This window comes from Manduca sexta, chromosome 17 (assembly GCF_014839805.1).
Source record: "Manduca sexta isolate Smith_Timp_Sample1 chromosome 17, JHU_Msex_v1.0, whole genome shotgun sequence".
In the NCBI taxonomy this organism is placed as follows: domain Eukaryota; kingdom Metazoa; phylum Arthropoda; class Insecta; order Lepidoptera; family Sphingidae; genus Manduca; species Manduca sexta.
Window position 1 is genome coordinate 8,296,964 of NC_051131.1, and position 20,446 is coordinate 8,317,409.

Here is a 20,446-nt window from a genome sequence, read left to right on the forward strand (position 1 = left end):
CATGGTTCTAGGTGCTATCTTCATTTCCCGAGATAAAATCTTTTGCTTTCGGACAGGATTTCTTCGAATTCTTTCCCTTACTGCTTTGACCACCTTTTTCGTACGAACACTACGTGGACGGCCAGATCTTTTCTGTCACAAACAGAGGAGGTCTCATTGTACCTATTAATAGCCCGGTACACAAACATTTTACTAATACCAAGTGTATGGAGAGTTTTAAAAATTGCATTTGGCTCCATACCTACTTTGTGTAATGCTATCACAGCGATTCGGTTCTCTTTATCACCCCACACCATTTTAATATCGCAAAATATTTTACAATGTATTGGCGCCAAAATGAGAAAACACAATGAACAATCGTATAAAAATGACAGATTCGAAATTCAAATGTAATATTTTTTTATAATTAAGTGTAACAGTATTTATGGCCAGACTAAGTAGATATGCAAAAGTAGCTCAAAAATTGTCAATAACGAAAACATGCATTTTAAAGTAAAACAAAAGAAATAATATCGTGAAGCCAACCAAATAACTAATGATATATTGAATTTTGTGACTGTTCAATTTAGTCGGGTCCGCGATATCACTTTTGTTGAGTTTCAGAACGCGACATTACATTACATTATTATATTCTGTGCTCCAACGCACACTGCTTTGATGTTAGGAACACACCTACATTGCTTAGACAACAGTGAACTTTATACAATAGCAATAAAGCTCAAATTGACTGTACGTATTAGTTAGAAAACGTTTGTATGGGAAATAGAAAAATGCTGTTTTGAGGATTTTCCCGGCAATTATTCGAATTTTTCTCACCTTTTAAACCTTCCCTAGACCTCCACGAATAATTCAAGACCAAGATAAGATAAATCCGTTCAGCCGTTCTCGAGTTTTAGCGAGACTAACGCACAGCAATTAATTTTTATATATATAGATAAAGGCTGTCTAGATAGGACACTCTCGCGATTCCTAGCGAATTAATGTGATAATAAGTGAGTAAACATAATTTACATACGACATATAGAAATATAGATTTTCACTTCTTATTTTATTATGCACGTGAATCTATAGCGAAAACAAAATCATACAAGTGTGATTTGTAATGCGTATTTCTTTAGCGTTCATAAATATTGTTCAAGCTTAATAATAAGTTTATAATAAAAAAACTCATTAATAGATATAAAGAAGGGGTCAAAAGCTTGCTGAGCCGTATGGACAGAGCCGCATCTACAAGAAAGCGAGTGGGTTATTGATAAAACATCTCGACTCTATATGTCATAAAATGATGGTAGCAGCGTTGAAATATTAAGTTACCTATTGGAGTTTATAGCGCGATTCCGAGGCCTTCAATAATAAATTGTGAAACTAATTATAATTTTATTAGTATCTAAGTAACTTTTGTAAGTAGGTACTTTTGTAGACTGACAGATCGTTAAATTACATATTTGACAACTACCATGATAAATTACTGTAAGACAAATATTTTTTGTAAGGCTATTTATAAAAAACCGGTTTATAGCCCTGAATGCGGGTTTGTCGCGTCGTCTCGTGACGCTACGGGGATGCGCGACGCGGCACGCGGGAAAGGCGCCCGTCGTGCCTCCTCGGAACGCGCATTCTTCCGCACATCGGAATACCAATGGCATATTATTATGTGTGATCTCGGCTCCTTATTGTGCAATACCTACCTATAAGTAACGCGCTACAGACTTCCACTGACATCTTATTTTACTTTATAGAGTCCGATCACGTTTTGACAAGAATTATTCAATATCAAATTCGATCCGATAAAAAACTATTAGATGGCTGTGCTCTCTGTTTGGAGATCCTTAGCCAAATAATTAGCGCGGGTTTAGATAATTCATATTAACGCATATGTCTGAAATCTATCAATTGATTTCGATTTATATTCTGCTGATTGACGAACAATCATGCCTTGTGCCGTTTATAGACTCTACATCGTATGTACTGATGTGACCCTTCGAACTTAATCGACCATACATATTTAATTGTGAGTGTCATTATGATGGCATTTCGATCCAACAGAATGCAAAATATAAATTTTCTTAGCAATCTTCTTAGGTAGAATTCATGACTGTGTATTTTGAATTTTACTGATACCTAAAACTGATTTTTCTATTATTGTTTTTATTACGTAGCACGGAACCCTAGAATAATCATGATATTATTTTACTGTATTAAATGATATAGTGCAAATACTTGTACTTTTTTAAATTTCTAATAATTTAAACGACGATTTTATTCTCGTTACATCTACAACCTAATGCAGGATGCTGATCGACTTTAAAACAATTTAGGCGCTCCTCCCATAATCGAATCGCTGGGTACGAGCGTCGCCGAGGCCCGTATTCCACCACAATTACTGAACACAAACTCATTTATGGCTGTAAAACGTTTTTATCGTCTCTACTAGGCAGCCAGCATTTAGTTTTTATTTTATTTACATTTGTAATGACCAATATAATTATAACGCTTTTATCGTTCCATATCAAATTCCGTCCATTTGTATTTTTTTTTATCTTAACGTGGAATTTGTTTAATGAAAACATCGTAGTAGACCGCGGGCTAGAGACAAGACTCGTCAATGACGGTTATACGTTACAGTACGCAGCTATTTTCAAAATTTAGAATTTTGTACTTCAAAACGCTGGGTACCTACTGCAGCTCAATATGGACATTCGTGTCGCTTAACACTAGGCTAGCAACTTGTATTATAAAAAATAAAAAGTTACACGGCAAACACTAGATTTGCTGTAGTTTCATAGAGTTGCGTCACATTTAGATATTGATGTATAATTCTATGTTTACGTCAAATTCTAATATCGTTATGAAAAATCTCTTTACTTTCTACAATCTCATGAACAGGGTTCCACGGAAAAATAAATATTATGATAACGTAGGAAGATATCATCATAGCCTCAGATCGTGGCAGAAGGTTGTATATAATATAGGGATGTGCGACATATTTCAGGTCATTTTCAATCTCTCTTTATCAGCAACAGTTTTAACCTCATGAGGGTAATTCATTTATAAAATTATTACGAGGCCGATGTTGAAAATGTTTAGAAAAGGCCGCTGTAGACGACGTGATGCTCCGCTATTCCTTATCGGTATTAGTGGGTACACTAATGTTATTAGTTACTTCCACTCTGGTAGTTTTCTTATGACTTTCGCAGCAAAATAATGATAAATCATACTTGCATTTGAATCATTGCTGCAACACTAAACTTTTCTCTATCTTTTTTAACCCCCGAGGCAATAGAAGGGTTATAAGTGTACAAACTGTGTCTGTCTGTGGCATTGTAGATCCCAAACGATGCAACCTATTTTAACGAGGGCTTTGTATTCTTATATTTATAAATATTATGATTTGAGACCTACATTACAGTTACATTTTTCAAGTTTTAGATATCCAATTAATTTGGTCCTTGACTACATTATTTTTAGTCTGAAACTAAATAGAAAGTTGTTAACTATAAAGAGAGTTAAACATATCTACAGTACAGTTTCTTGTATAATTATCTTCGATATTTATATTATAATCTTTATGTAATATATAGTACAACTGTTTTTCAAATAAATAAAATAAAATATATATGATAGGTATACTTCAAACAAGTACCAGTTATTCCATTAAAATGATAAGTAATGTTAATAATTATGCCTATAAGTTATTCCTTTCAAATCGAAATCAAATTTTATCAAGATATCAACTGACCTAATTAAGAAAACGCAGATAACCAAAGCAAAATAGAGCGTCATAATTTAATATGGAACCATTATGATTCATAGGAAGTGTTCAATAAATATCGAAGCAATAAAAGGTGAACTCGTTGTGGAAGAGAAAATAGACTCGTTGAAATCTAATTTCGCGTAACCATAACGGGCAGGCACTCAAGTCCGATGAGCCATCCGCGACAGACGCTCCGCTCATATCAATTTCTTAATTGAGGCGGCTTCTTCGCTCCAACGCTTCTTCTGAAAACCTCATTGCCTTCGTCGCCTCGCTGCGGACATCTACACCAACCGTTCCCGGTTAACCGTATAGCTCTCTTGCTTTCAATGCATCTACTTTTAATTTATAACGTTAAAAAGATGGCGATTTTGTGTGCGTGTGGGTTGAGGAGCCATTTTTTAAGTTAAGAATAATTTGCTGATTCTAAAACATAATGGGTTTGTCGAAAATAATCGGTAGGTAAGTACTAATCCGATGAAGTAAATGGCTAATCATTTCAAATGTTAGAAGTAAAGACACACAAGTATTAGATCAATCTATCTTAAAATTATTAGTTTTGTTTTTTCACGCAATATGTTGCTTAAAAAATCTAACTTACTTATAATGGCGGCTTTAGGGTGGGGCGAATTGGGCAACCGCATGAAGCCTCGCGCTTATACAATGTCCAACTCCGAAACTTTTTTTTGATCACCACCAGGTTTTCTAACGCATCTGAAGCATCCTATTAACTACGAAATGGTTGAAATCCGGGACCATTTTTCTGCCGCCATTAGAGTTTGTTAAGGCCGGCATTGCTTACCTAACATAAACCTTCTTAAAGTAATCCATTCTCGCCTTCCGTGAAAATTATATGAAACTCTTCAGCTCTGTTGTAAAAAAAAATCAATATTTATACTATTTATTTCTACTCTTATAATATACGAGTACACAGATGCATGCTCATGAGTTATTAGAAATATTAACACCAGCTGTTCTCCCGGTAGTAAGAGTACAAAATACTAGATAAAGACTACACTTAGCTAAACGTCCCATAATGTGACAGGTAGAAAATAGAAACGGGAAATATTATAACGAAAAAACTATATTTTATTATATATACAAACGACATTTATTAAAAATTATTTATGTAATCATAAAACATTCTATGCTCAAGTGGTAACTGACTTTGCTTTAAAAAATTACCTGAAAGTCAATTATTCGTAAAATATTGTATTTCTTCTTATAAACAAGTTAACAATATTTTAATGACTTCTACAAGACAGATTATACAAGTTTAATCCGTTCCGTGTGCTATTTAGAATTAGTGTTGTTCTCAGCGTCTTGTATTTTTGAAGATCCGTCATTCTCATATACCTGGCCGATATAATACGGCCCTTCATTGCACTTGGGTCCATCACATGAAAAATTATCAAATTCACAATATTCTCCCAATATTACCTGGAAAACGCAATGAAAACTTAAATGGAAGTACATAATGAAAAAGTATTTAAGTCATTACACGAAAGTCGTAACTGGAAGTGGCCATTTTCATTAAAAGGTAATCTTAAAATAAGAACTCAAAAGTGCTTTCTTCGTCGATTCAATAAAATGCTAACTACCTAATTGTAGTTATAGATACGCTACCAGAGAAAGATATTATACTTAAATATACCAATAGAACATAGCTCAATAATTATAGAATAATGAAATTCGTTGAAAAAATTATTAAAATGAGCGGTATATTTCTTTTATCTGTAATAAACGCACAAGTTTTGAAATAAAATAGTAAAGAATTACTCCTTTATGGTATCTATTTTTTAATATTTATGTTATATTCAATTAGTTATAGAAAAAACGACGAGACAAGCTTCCCGCTCGCTGATGGTAAGGGATACGACCGCCCATAAACAGTAGAAACGCCGACCAACACATAGGATTACCAAGTATTGTTTGATATTTCATTGCGCTCGCCATCCTGAGACATGAGATGTTAAGTCTTATTATGTCCACTAGTTACAATGGCTACAATACACACCTTATACGGTTGGTGTGATTATTTTTATGAAATTAATATAGATAACAAGTAGATACATATTATTATGTATATAAGTTTTCAAATTTTCGTTGGCAAATAGGCCCGGAAATACGAAATTCGATGTTGGAATTTTTATTTTGATCTGTGTCATTAAAGAGGAAATTCAGTCTTCATAAAATTTGCTGAGCTGTAGTGGGCGGTATTAGTTAAGTATAAGCAACGGGTTGAAAGTTACACAAGTTCATTATAGATGATGAACGACTACTTGCACCAGTCATTTGACAAACTTATAATAACCTAGCTTTTGCCTGCGGATTCGCCCGCGTTTAAAGCTTTTCCGGGATAAAAAGTAGCCTTAGCACTACTACTACATACTGCCTCAGCCATAGCACTCGGAAGTACTATAGCTTCCTATTAGTGAAAAAACAAATACAAAATCTATTTATTAGTTCCGAGGTTAGCGCAGGCAAACAAACAAACAACCTCTTTATAAATATTTATATAGATTGAAATGTACCTTGGCCGGCTGATCTTCGTAAGTATGGCAAACACATTGGCCACATACGCAATCTCCCCGCCCGGAACATTCGGGTCCATCAATAACACCTGGTGGGAAGCATTTCTGTTCTGTGTTTCCCTTAGCGCATGAGCATTCAGCGTTCTCACTAATACTGACTGAAAAACGTTCCTTTTTTAAACGAGGTTTTTATATTTCTTTATGTAAGATACAAAAAAACCGCTAAAATTAAAATATATAGGTGTAGTCTTTTTTTAAACATTTTGTTGGCTAATTTGTTTCCTGCTAGGTCTCCACTTTTGTTTACAAGCGCAAAATTTTGGCAATAATTACTAATAAATGTTGTCATTAAAAATAAAACTAATATAAACTGTGTAAAAATTCCCAATCTAAGCACGTTTAATTATGCGAGCAATCTGTGCCTAAATTACGTTTCTGCCACACAGAGACCAACTCATGTATTAACATCTTGTTTAGGTATAGGTTTTATGATAAAGGGATTATGACAGAATCATGTCACTGACACCACTAAGTAAGATAAGGCTAAGTAGCAAATTTTCAATGCAAATTGGAAAAAAAAATGTAATGAATATCTAATTATGTAGATGAATGATATATAACTTACAACCGTATTCATTGAATTCGATCGTACTATTCTCGCAGAAACCTTTGTTCATCGGCAGTCTGTTAGAGAAACATTGTTTTTTCGTCTCACACCAGGAACAATGCGATAACTTTAAACATTCAAAACAGGAGGTTTTTATGTTGCACACCCAATGTTTGTTCATCACAAAGGCAGGTCTACTTCTCGCAGTAATAGTTCCGATGAATAAACACAATAACCAAATCTGGCTTTTTAATACCATTTTTTATAATCTAATTTATTTATTTTATTAACTAATTACAATACCCGCGCCTATACGACTCCGTTACTATTAGCCATGACTTCTATATCATACTCATTCAAGTAGCACAACAGATAACCTTTAACTTCGTTTGTTGTAGCCAGTAGCGCAAATAAATATCTGTTCTCGTTTAACGTAACATAATATGCATTAAACAATGTTATAAAAAAAACGTTTGTTTCTGATCCGCACCATAGGTTACTGATGAAGTGATGACGTAGATAGTTATTATATTCATATTTGTAATAAAATACAGTCTTTGGGTGAATAATACGTTTTAAACAATAGGTATATACCTGTCAGTGGTGTAGGAAAGGCTCTTGCTGCTCAGGATGGACATATAATTTGGGACCGCAAGGAATGCCATCAGGCGAGAGCAAAAATAATGGTAATTTCAAGAAATAACGCGCCCCCGCGTAGCAACTCGTAAATACCTCAATAATAAAACAGAAACAATTTTTTTTTTCAATTTTTGTTCCTTTGCCCTTCCCCTAAAAAACTACGGTACGCCACTGACCTATGTATCTATAAGCTTTAAAACAATTTATACCTGTCTATGAGAAAATCTACCTACTGTTCAATAACGAACAGCTTCAGCTATAAGCCCGCATGAAATATCGCGGGTAAAAGTTAGTTAGGCGCAGCGCGGCATACCGGCATACTGTTCGTTATCCATATAATATAATAGTTTGCAGAAGGCCTTCGTTTGGGACCTTGAAATATTTCATACACATCCACGCCTTTTATTCCCAAATGGATAGGCAGAGGCGCAACTGGTGCACCTACTTTTCCGTCGTGTTTTTTCCGTCCCATGATGTGACAGGGGATAGCCTATCATCACCTTATCAGCCACAAATGCTAGGCTCCGGGCTGATACTAAGTAGAAAAACCCAATATCACCTCGCTCGTCTCGTTGATCGAACCCCAGACCTCAGAACTGTAGTTACACCACAAAACAAAAGCACCATCGAAGCAAATATTACAAATAAAAAAAATATGGTTTATTTTCTTTTTATCGCCTGTCCCTACTTCTTGAAAACCACTTTTTCCTAATACTCAGTTTGGTTTATGATAAAAGTAGTTCGTAACGATGTAACGATGAGCGTATCTAATGGCGCCGCGCCGCGCCGCGCCGGTGCGATGTGGATCTTTAGCTACCTAACAGTTTCTAATTCCATACTTAGAAGGGTACAATACAACCGCATTGTTTCAATATCCTTTACTGGTGGATTCATGTAAAATAAGGACAAATCAAGTCGATGCTGTATATAGTGATGAAAACAACGCAAGCAAACTAATTTTCAGATTTCATAAATTATGGATTAAATTGCTTAGTCAAAATTGTACTTAGGTACCTACATAAGTAAAATACAAAGTATCGCTCTCATCACCCGAAGTCATCCGATGTCAGTCGCTAATAAACTAAACACGATTAAATTGGTTTCCATAGTTCCAATCAAATCATTATCAGGTACCAGACCTTTCCCGTTATTGCTTATCACCGGAAATAAGTGTCCTGATAAAATTTATTTGTTTCAAAAATAAAGCAAAACACTACAAAATCATAAAAATTATTGTGTGATTAAGTTTTATCTAAGTACTCACTGCTCAGGGGATTAAAAAAACAGTCCTAATAAATTTCCTACCCAAACAGCTCACGACTCAGGTATTTTGAATTTTCTACTGTTTTTGTTATTATTATATGGCTACAAGCACCGAGTTGCTGTGCTACGCCAAAATTTTCTACTTGGTGCCACAATTTCAAACTAGAGTTGTGTATGATTATAGGATAACAACCAAATCTATTCAAATAAGTCGAATGACATAAAGCTAAGTGAATCGATTGGAATCAGTTTTTTGTTATTTATTCTGTCCATGGATTAGTATCCAAAAAATGTATGTATGCGTCTGAAGGACTAGTGTCCTTCAGACGCATACATACATTGAATTAGTTAGTCACTAACCACAGTTGCCAGACGGACGGGGTTTCCCAGATATCGACGGATTTAATGCTTTGGCGAGGGATAACTTTAGTTTTAGGGGAATTTAAAAGGAGTCATCTGGCAACTATCTTACACAAATGACAAATTTCAAAATATGAAGTTATTTGACAGGACAATAATTGTGTATGTGTATGTATGTTATGTATGTTGGTTTTACACTAATTATTTACTCTAATAAAAATGGAAAACTATTCTAAAGGGAAGAATGTCGAAGAGGAATTGCAGCGTGACAAAATACCTATAAAAGATTTACCAGAGAATTTCCTATGGATGCAAGTAATAATTTTAAAACAAGATTTATGAAGTATTTTTAGGTTTTAACAAATTTCCTTGGTAGCTTTAGTTATTTTAAGTACGCAGTGGATTAACGTCTCCTGGGTTGGATATTTCTTCTCAGCTCAGCGCGGTATCTGGAATAGTGCTCGGTAAATAGCAATACGATCTTCCTCGCATCAATATAAAACTTCAGGGAAATTAAGACATGGGTTTAGGATAGCTTTAGCTGAAAGTAGATCCATAATCACTTTTGTCTAACTCTGTAAAAAGCATGATGCTACACATTTCGATAATTTAGTAATTAATGGATATAAATATCATTTTTAAGGTTAAAGGTGGCAGTAAGATGACAAATTTGTTATCACACGCGACTGGTATCCTACAAGACAAGGCAGCTACAGCTGTCGTATGGAGTGGTGCTGGAGTTGCTATTCCTAAAGCTATATCTTGTGCTGAAATACTAAAAAAACAGTTTTCTATTGAGTATCAAGTAACTAAACTGTCATACAAAAAGTGAGTATTGATTATAATTTATAATATTAATTTAAATACAAATAGATTCTCAAGTTAATATACAAAAGTAGCTTAAATCCATTCATTTTATTTTCTATTCCAAATAGACCATCTTGAAATCTAGATGAAACCTACTTATGTACTGTAATTATGAAAATAAATTTATGTTTGTTTACATTTTATGTGAAATGTATTTATTCTATATCTATGATTTAGAATGATGATTCTTACATTAATAAAAATATTGTACTTGTGTTTGTAGAGTAGAAGAATATTGGGAGCCTAAAGTGGATGGTCTTGAAACTCTAGTTGTTAAGCGACAAATACCATTAATTCACATATTACTCTCCACAGAAGCAATACCTGACTGTAATCAAATTGGGTATGTTTTATGACTTTTATTTTAAATACATCAAGTATAGGAAATTCCATCAGGTTCTACAAGTATTTTTTAAATGTATGTCTCTGTTTATTAGGTACTTGTAATTTACTTAATATTTAATGTGGTGTCTGCATTTGGACAATTTATTTTAGTTATGTATTATGAATGTAGTGTTACAAAATTGCTAAAGAAGAGCCTCAATACCTATAAAATTAGCTTCTACACATATTGCCAGATATTCTGTGATTAAGTTTTGTATCCATTATGCACAAAAAACTCACTTCTGTAAATGATACCACTATATAGATATGTTAAACCACATGAACAGGATTAACAGCATAAATAGTTAGCATCTGGCATTCATTTGATTTTTTAGAAGTGTATTCTCACTAATTAAATTATATTGATATTATCCTTTTTTTTCCACAAGGTATCAAACTCTAAGTGGTAAGAAATTTTGGCAAAAAGAACAGACACAAGACAGAAAACAGCAACAATCTTACAAGTCTAAGAAACAGAAGCGAAAGAAAAATGAATGAATAAATGCTACCAAGAAAATTAAAACACTAAATTGAATGTGTTTTTCACTAAAAATACCTATTCATATTTAGACCTAAACATCATTGTGTTAGGGAACTGCTAAAGTATTCCCCCCAGTCCAGGGTTTTGTCTCCCGCGAGACATTAGAGCCAAAATGATTATTATGAGCTAAAACATGCTACAAAAGAGAAGGCTTGTACGTAGTAGTCTAGAAAGACGGGAACTATACCTAAAAGATCAGGGATTGATGGCGTAGTTCGATTAGGTATGGGATACATCTACCGCTCCGAGGTCCTAGCTTCAAATTCTGGATTGAATAAAAAAAAATATTGGGATTGGATTTTCCATCTTAAAATTATTTAAAAGTAGCTTGGAGCCAGTAAATTGAGCCTCGGAAAACACGTAAAATCATTGGTCCTGCGCCTGATTACCCTCCTGTCATGTAGGATTACCTCCTAACCGGACTTCGAGATTGAAGGAATAAAGAGTACACCTATGTATTATGCACACATCTAGCCACTAGAATATCTTCTTCAAACTCAGCTGATCTCGTTTGACATTGGCCGCCATGGCCGAAATTAGGCTAAGGGGATTCATTCAACTCATAAATTAAACAAAACATAAGTATAATATATAAGAACTCTATTTCTATCCACTGAGATACTGCAATTAAATAGACATCCATACAATGAAATCTAAAGTACACATTTTTGTTAATTTTACAATAGCTTTCTACATAATATCTAATACATTAGATATAGTGAACCACAATAATGTTATACTAGAAACTACAATTTACTTAGATAAAACATTATTTAAATTGGAATATACTCTATTTTACGTTCACCTATATTTCATAGTATAGGTTTTTTCCATTTTGACACTTCAACACTTATTGTGTTTCAATAAGTCCAGTCCCCTTTCACTTAAGGGCTTGTTTGTTCAAATAAATTATTGAAATATTATTTTGTCGTTCGTCTGAGATATATAAATGTGTATGACAATACACATTTATTTCTTGTAACCTCATGCTTCTGATTCACCCACTGCAGGTGTTATAGGCACCTCATCGTCAAGTTTTGGCAAAATCAAAATATCCTTTGAGATTATTGCATATTTTGTAACAAAGAATGTAAATCTTTTGCATAGATGTGTCTCCTTTTCAAATGCATCAAATATTGCACGGTGATGGAAATATGCATGGGAGAAAATCCTGTAAACCCTTCTGCAAACAGATCCCAATTTTGCCACTGATGATTCCTTGATACTTACCCTGAAATAAATATATGAATATTTATTAAAAAGTGGAGTAACGGAAATTTTAACTGAAGTACCTGTGCTTACTCTAGAGGGTATTTTATGGATTTGAGTAATTTTAATTTTTTTACAAATACTATAACAATGGATTAGACATTGTGTTCTTTAGCTGAGAAACTGCCTAATTGTATTTGGACATACAAGAAGTGCATGTAGCATGTAGGTGAGCAATATTTATAATTGTATTTATAAGTACATAGTAGGTGCCGTCAGACACAAAAGTAGCTGAACAAATTAAAAATTTCAAAATTGTTTTATCAACAATTGTGGCTGATTGTACATAATATAATATAGAATTATCAAGAGGTGTTAATCAAGTGCATAGAGTACTATAAATTTTGTGCATTTAAACCATAGCCTTTTAACATGTTAACTGCAGCTTACATGATAGTTATGCTATTTGGGGTGCAACACACATGCTGCTAGTACACAATTTGAGTATTCCTGTCTGAGCCAGTCTTATTCACTTACATCACAAAATAAAAAATCAGTACAAAACAAAATATCCCATAAGCGGTTCACCTCACTGTTAATTTGCAGATTCGGTACTGTCAACAAGTTAAAAACAATCTTACATCTTATAGTGACCCAAAATTATTAAATCATATTTATACCTGCTTGGGAAATATTTATTGCTATTCAACAGACAAGCAGCTCCATCCAATGTGTGCCTGGTATAGTCAATAGCGGGACACTCCTTAGGTGTTTTGTGAGCTGCACACAGAAATATCCATTGTTCTGTTGCTGTCATTTGTGTGCAAGTCTCTGGTTTACATTCACTTTGTAATCTCACTGCTAGACCATTCAGTTCCATACAAAATTGTCTAAAACATTACAACAAACATATAAATTGTAAAGCCTAAGTGATATGAGAAAAATAAATTCAGTAATATAATGACATAAAATTTCACTATTTAAATTATATCAACCTCAACCTCAAGATACTGTAGATTGGCAAAGTTATGTCTAATCCTGAGATAGTTTTATCTAGGGACGAGGAGCTTTTTTCGCCAGTTACCACCAATCAATTGTTGATTTAAGCAATGTTTGGCCTCATAATAACACATTTGAACCACCAATACTTAATATTTCAATAAGATTAATTTTCTAAAACTATGTATTTGTAAGAATAAGCTGGGATGTTTACATTCTGTCTGCAATTTTTCTTATTGGATTGTAATATTAGAAAGCGCAGAGATATATTTTGGCATTAGGTTGGGTTTTTATAGACCAGATCCCCTATTCAGAAGACATTTATACTTACCGCAAATGCTCGTATTTCCATACACCTTCATCCTGAGCCTCAGGCATTTTTAAAATAGCTTCAAGATTAGAAGGGTCACGCCGAATAGTTTGTTGTATGAATTGTTGCACTGCCAAAGTGCTATCCATTTCTTCAAAAAGCTCATCGGGCCAACGGCAAAAATCCTGAGAGAAATGTAGTTATTATGTGAATTTAAGGAAAGACCCTAGGTTGGCTATAGCAAACTATTTGGAACTTAATCAATAAAAAACCACAATACCTTAGCTTTAGAACCAGGCCGATTGCGCCTCAATATTTGTACTCCATCCGCCATTTTCATTAGCTCTAAGTAAAATTCTGCAAATTCCTATACACAAATTATGCGAGATTCTGGCTTTTGGGTTAAGTTACAAATAAGAAAAATCCGATCGAAATTAACATAACACTTGTTTTTACAGTTATGAACAGTTATGAAGTTGAAGCAAAAGCCATGAAAGTGAAATAATAATAAAGGCCTCTGCCTAGTGCCTTGTATTCGGATTTGGAATTTGGTGGTAACCGGTATTCGATATTATGTATTCGAGTATCGATATATTTTTACGTAATAATCAAACCTATGATATTTCAAGTATCGAATTTATGTCCAGTTATTTATAGATACACATAATTTGTTTTAAACGTTACGCATTAGTTATCGTTGTAGTCTACAATGCCTATTCATGTAAATTCGCAAGTAAAAAAATGTTCTCTTGGGCGCCGAGCTATATATTACATTGTTATTCATTTCATATTTAAATAATACAAAAGAAATGGGTTTTGTGCATATTCTAATTCTTTTAGAACAAGTAAAGTAAGAAGCCCCCATTACAGGGAATTTGAGTTTATTTCGTTTTAACAATACTGGCCTGCAATGCTGTACCGTACTTGGCTTCAACGTTGGGCCCAACACTATTGTTCAATGTTAAATCGAAAATGTTTGCATTTCCTCAACGCTGACGCAAGAATTAGGAGTTGGCCATCGCATGTCTGTTTTATCAAAGGAGTCTACCTCAGCATTCGCGATTCGTCCACATTTTGGCGCCAGCATCTGTCTTGTTATTACAGGCATCAAGTATTTAGGTGGAGTAGATATAATCATAGTCTCTGCGTTGAACGATAATGTCATCGTCGACCGCAAAATTCCCACCCGCATGACCAAATGAAAAATTAAAGCAATTTCGATTACTGTATCGGACATTCATACGTTGCATTGACCAGACTTAATAATATTATGATAATAGACGTGTGGACGGCTCATGAAACTACCTTTCTAATATTGGCACAATCATTGGGGCTAACGTGAGGGACAGGCCAAAGAACTTAAATAAAAAAAAACTTAACAGGTAACAGGAACAGAAAAAAGTCACAATGCACGTGACGACGCGACATTTACGATTCGCACAAAAGATAGCGATATCTCTTCTACGAGGCCAGTATTGTACATTATAATATATGAATTTATATGAATTAATGTCTCATTTCTTTACCAATATTATTTGTTTTTACATAATAAAGTAACATGCACGAGATATTGCGACTTCCCAATTTTACTCCAAGATTTTAAATTCCCCCTTAATTTTGGGGGCAGCCCCTCAGAACAATGACAAGCAGGCAGCCCCGTTGTCTGGTAAATGTGACATCAGGCGTAAGCTGTCAACTGAAATTTGAAAGCTGGCATAAGAATTTTTGACAGTTCAAACTTATATCGGAAATATTATTATTATAGTTTATATTTATATTTTGTCTCTGATGAGTGGCAAAATAAATTTGTGTTTTATAAACAGCTGTAAATTAGTACTGCCATTGTTGTAAATCTTAGTCGCATATAATTATTTAAAAACTATGTAAATTAAAGCAAAAAAGACTAAGGTAACTGAATAAAACCGATCTTTTAATGTCGTCAAAAGAGAAGACTTAATGCCATTATTGTGTTTCTGATATTTGATAACAAAGAAAATAAAAAAAAACTATTAAGAAGAGGATCGTATTATGCGCATTAATAAACATGATTAAAAACAAAATGTTTTGCAAAATAGTTTTCTTAATTGTTATAAGTGCAATAACAGTCAATAGTGCGTCTGTAAGTGATATGACCGAGAGTTCGTTTGGAAGAAACACTGAAGGAATCATAGCTGCCTTCGGGGATTTCAACTCGGACGAATTGACTGATGCTTTCGTAATCCAGAATGCGTCAAACGTTGAAGTATACCTTGCATATGACAAAGAACCATTCTTGCGTCCTTCTATTTATGTGTGCAATTTTAGTGATTTTATTATAACTAGCATTGTGCCTGGTGATTATGACGGCGATGCTTACATGGACATATTGTTGACAACGCAAAATATTGTAAATGGAACACCCAATTACCATGACGTGAGAATTTTATGGGGTGGTATGCCCACCTTGAATTGTTCAGATGCACTCTTAGTCAAAGTAACCACCTTTGGCCAACCTTTAGTCATGGACTACAACCGTGATATGATTTTGGATTTATTTGGTTTAAATACTGATCATGAAAGAGTGTTTTGGATATTTGATAAGGCCAGAACTACTCTCGAAAAACCAATGGGCTTAGATACCCTATTTAATGAAATAAAGTTGCCACACTCTCATTCTTTCTTGGATGTAAACAATGATGATGCTGCAGACTTACTAGTGACCACAACAACAGATATTGAAATTTGGTTGAGTGATGAACCAGAAGGGTTTAAGTACAATAATAGCATTTCATTACTTGTTGGTCATGCAGCAATGTACGGACAAGCTTTGTTTCTTGATGTTGCACTCTCAGGACAATTTTTCCTAGTAATACCTACTTGTTATGATATTGAATGTATGAACAGTACTATACTAATACACGACAATCAGCAATGGCATGACTTGCAAGTGGACTTCAATGATGGTAAAGGGACATTGTGGCGATTTGCTCCACCTAGAAATGATACATATTTAGATACTATAACAATGAGAAGTGGAGACTACAACATGGATGGCTATCCAGATATACTAATGACCCTTAGTCCTTCAAACAGCAATGAGACTAGAGTTTTTCTCCTTCACAATGTCCCTTGCACTTTACCTGGTTGTAAATTCTACAGAACGTTTGAAGTGCAGTGGGACAAATTTGATTCATTTGGCAATAGCATTGTGATGGCAACATTCTATGATTTCTATATGGATGGTGTTTTAGACATAATTTATGTGAAAAAAAATTACACTACAGATAAACACACTATGCATTCATTTAGAAATGAACTTGAATATGATACAAATTTCATAAAAGTGATTGTTGTTACCGGGTTGACTAATCCAAAGATTCCTGTTATCAACACAACTTTCTATAATAGAAAAGTTACTTTTGGTGTGTATTTCTTTTATGATAATTGTTTGCTGAGGCCATAGTTTTTGAATTATTTTAATCCACCTTTCTTTTTTCTAGGTACTAACTTGCCAGGACCGAAAATTGGATACAACACATGGTCACAGGAAGGAACATACAGAACTGGAGTTTGTGCACAATTGCCTCAGTCAGCATATTTTGCTTTACAACTTCCTTACTCTATATTTGGCTTAGACCGAACACCAAATTTTGTTGATTCATTAAATGTTGGTTTGTCTGGCTTCTCTAAGAGTTGGACGCAAATCATACCAAATTCACAGATTGTAGTAATTCCAGTTCCACCTAATGACCCTTCTCAATGGAAAGCTAGATTGTTTGTAACACCTAGTAAAGTAATTCTGAAAAGTGTTTTTGTATTAACTGCAATTATTGTTGTAATAACAGGTTGCGTTTTGTATTTGCATTGGAAGGAGAGAAATGACAGGCAAGACATTATTGAAATTGATGAAAAAACGTATGTTAAGATTTGATGTGTAGCAGTAAAAGTGGAGACAATCAATATGACGTGATATAGGCAATATGATATCTAAATTTTCCATGGTTTATGTGATGTATCACAGATGTATATTTGATTCACTTTTGTCGACTGTATAATATATGGCGAATGCACAATAGAAATTGTACTGTAGGAAAAGTCAAGGATAATATGCTAAGACGCCGGGATTAGGGCGACCTACAGATGTTTGGGGACATGAATCTTCAGCTTTTCGCAGTATCACCTTAGTCCATTGAAATGTTACATTTTTTAGGCCTTACCTTGCGTTTTTTAGAGGACGCAATTTTATTTTTTTGAAGTGTAGGGGGGGTCAGTCTAAAACTAAAACCAAGTTTGTAGGGTCGCCACCCTTGTCCCACGGCCGCCATCTTGAAAATAGGGGTTGAAATGGTTTTTACGATGTATCTCTTAAACTATTTATCTGACAAAAAAAAATTATAAACATTTTTTGTTGCAAATTAAATTCTCTACAACTTTGGTCTAGTAACTTTTGTCGTAGAACTATAAATAAAAAAGTTATGAGCGAAAATGTTAAGAAATTCAATGTTAAGCAATGTCCATTGCAACGTCATCAGAACGTGTGTTTATAAGGTTCACAATACTTTTTTTGTACTCTCATTAATACCCAAATACCCAAGGGACCATTAGGGAACAAAAGAACATCTGCCTGCTATTATTATTATTATTTCTAACCTCTGTTGTTGTAAGAATAGCTGATAATATTATGTTGAAGTTGTCGTTCAACTTATATCTTTTAGTTGTGCTACATATTTCTGTACGTGCGGATGTATTTTATTCTGTTTTTAATTGTGAAGACGATTTCGAATGATTTTAGACACGATTTTAACTTTAGTGAAAACTATTTTTTTTTTTATTAGCATTTTGACTTTTATAAGACTTTTAAAAGTCAAATTGCTAATAAATAACTTACTTACTACAACTTCAACACAATATTATCAGCTATTCTTACAATAAGAGAGGTTAGAAATAATAATAATAATAGCAGGCAGATGTTCTTTTGTTCCCTAATAGTCCCTTGGGTATTTGGGTATTAATGAGAGTACAAAAAAGTATTATGAACCTTTTAAACACACGTTCTGATGACGTTGCAATGGACATTGCTTAACATTGAATTTCTTAACATTTTCGCTTATAACTTTTTTATTTATAGTTCTACGACAAAAGTTACTAAACCAAAGTTGTAGAGAATTTAATTTGCAACAAAAAATGTTTATAAATTTTTTTTGTCAGATAAATAGTTTAAGAGATACATCGTAAAAACCATTTCAACCCTTATTTTCAAGATGGCGGCCGTGGGACAAGGGTGGCGACCCCACAAACTTGGTTTTAGTTTTAGACTGACCCCCCCTACACTTCAAAAAAATAAAATTGCGTCCTCTAAAAAACGCAACCCCAAATGTAACTCTTCAATGGACTACCTATACTCATGTTAAATGAATAGAATATCTCACAGGCCTTAAAAAAAATACATAACACCATAGGCCCAATTTTAAAACTAGGATATGAAGAATGATTTTTTTGTTGGTACCTGCTGTTCTTCTGTACACGATCCGAGGTTTTCTAGCAGATTTTTTCTTAGAATAATATATGTGCACATTTAGGTCATAAAAAATATTTTAATTATAGCCAAAATCAGAAAAAAAACGATAATTTAATTTGGCCACCTATTTTACTGTGTTACACATTGGATTTGTTATAACTTTTATCAAAATAATTAGGTGTAATATTGTTTTGTGTGTTTCAGAAATATAAATAAATAATAAGACTGTTAATAAATACGCCTTTATCTTGCAAAGCCAATGTAGATCCATACTTGCATATAATTCTTCTATATTTTATAGTCCACCTTCCCTTATCTTAAGTATGACGCATAATCAATGTGGCTTGATATTATTGACGGCCTCCTGCATTAATGCAGTTCTCTCGTGCGTTTTTAAGGTTGCCCCATCAAGGATCCGAACCCAAAACCTCCAGGTACATAACCAAAAAACAAAGACCAGCCCTACTAGCCTTATACATAATCCTTACTGGTTATATTCTCAGCTACCAGCACAAGTCAATGTAATGATAGGTTTCAAGTAATATAACTAAATAAAAAAACAGGTAAGTAAATACTAATAATCCCGGATCTCTAGATATGTAAGGATATTATAAAAAAAAAACGCTATAATATACCAACATTTTATATTTTTGGTGTTAAAATCATAAATTAAACAGGCAGTGTTGTTGCTATATATCACACACACCTTTATTTTTCTTTCTTTCTTTATATCTCTGTATGGTATAATACCCATTCCATAAAAAATCTTATCTAGAATGGCGGCTTGTACGTGCGTGGAGAGTACCTATTATAATTTAGTGTCTGTAATTATATAAGTGATCTAAGTGTTATTTAGAACTAATCATTATTATTCTAAGATGTTTTTATTACATAGATACGTTGTCCGAGCTCAATACTGGCAAGACGAAAGTAAGGTAATTGCCCGACTTAACGGCCAATGAGCGTGCGGCACTAACGTTGTTACGTAACTGTCGATATATATATATATCCTATTCTAAAGAATGTGTGCTGCATCTTTTTATTCCCTCTTCGAGCCAATTTGTAATTATATGTACAGGTACGTGAATATAGCAAATAGTGCGCCGTTTTTATGTGCCATTTTGTTAGTGTATGACGTGTCTATTTGTAAAACATCATTGTTATTATTCTTATAAATTGTTTTGACGTATCATAAGTGCAACTTTGTTCACCTACGTGATAAATAAAGTATTTTATTTTAATTAAACAAAGTGAAATTTCTTTCCTTCAAACAAAATATAGATCTTGTCCAAAAAATATTTTCAAGCCACATAATCATCATAAATCATAATATTTAAAGTATTCTCAGATCATATAAAACAGACGCACCATGTGTTTCTTCACGCGAACAAAAAATTCTATCACTACTGCATTGAAACTAGTACAATTTTACAATACCGCCATTTTAGATTAGTGTCCTTTACGGAAAATTGTAATTGAAAT

At 33.7% G+C, this 20,446-nt stretch overlaps 4 protein-coding genes across 4 annotated transcripts; 2 read left to right on the forward strand and 2 right to left on the reverse strand.

Moving 5' to 3' along the window:
- Window positions 1-4,820: 4,820 nt before the first annotated feature.
- On the reverse strand, window positions 4,821-7,246 carry LOC115443181 (integrin beta-2). The gene is made up of 3 exons (XM_030168485.1): window positions 6,914-7,246; window positions 6,289-6,446; window positions 4,821-5,194 (listed from the first exon to the last, which is right to left on the reverse strand). The coding sequence occupies exons 1-3, from the start codon at window positions 7,152-7,154 to the stop codon at window positions 5,048-5,050; spliced, it is 546 nt and encodes a 181-aa protein (XP_030024345.1). The 5' UTR covers window positions 7,155-7,246; the 3' UTR covers window positions 4,821-5,047.
- A 2,034-nt stretch (window positions 7,247-9,280) lies between these two features.
- On the forward strand, window positions 9,281-10,943 carry LOC115443143 (ribonuclease P protein subunit p25-like protein). Its single transcript, XM_030168423.2, has 4 exons — window positions 9,281-9,472; window positions 9,801-9,985; window positions 10,248-10,367; window positions 10,798-10,943. Exons 1-4 carry the CDS (start codon window positions 9,377-9,379, stop codon window positions 10,904-10,906), a joined length of 510 nt encoding a protein of 169 aa, XP_030024283.1. The 5' UTR covers window positions 9,281-9,376; the 3' UTR covers window positions 10,907-10,943.
- A 585-nt stretch (window positions 10,944-11,528) lies between these two features.
- On the reverse strand, window positions 11,529-14,035 carry LOC115443161 (MOB kinase activator-like 4). The gene is made up of 4 exons (XM_030168441.1): window positions 13,748-14,035; window positions 13,489-13,652; window positions 12,839-13,048; window positions 11,529-12,180 (listed from the first exon to the last, which is right to left on the reverse strand). The coding sequence occupies exons 1-4, from the start codon at window positions 13,805-13,807 to the stop codon at window positions 11,934-11,936; spliced, it is 681 nt and encodes a 226-aa protein (XP_030024301.1). The 5' UTR covers window positions 13,808-14,035; the 3' UTR covers window positions 11,529-11,933.
- Window positions 14,036-15,175: 1,140 nt separating this feature from the next.
- LOC115443144 (T-cell immunomodulatory protein) lies at window positions 15,176-17,541 on the forward strand. The gene is made up of 2 exons (XM_030168424.2): window positions 15,176-16,868; window positions 16,947-17,541. The coding sequence occupies exons 1-2, from the start codon at window positions 15,512-15,514 to the stop codon at window positions 17,375-17,377; spliced, it is 1,788 nt and encodes a 595-aa protein (XP_030024284.2). The 5' UTR covers window positions 15,176-15,511; the 3' UTR covers window positions 17,378-17,541.
- The last annotated feature ends 2,905 nt before the right edge of the window (window positions 17,542-20,446 follow it).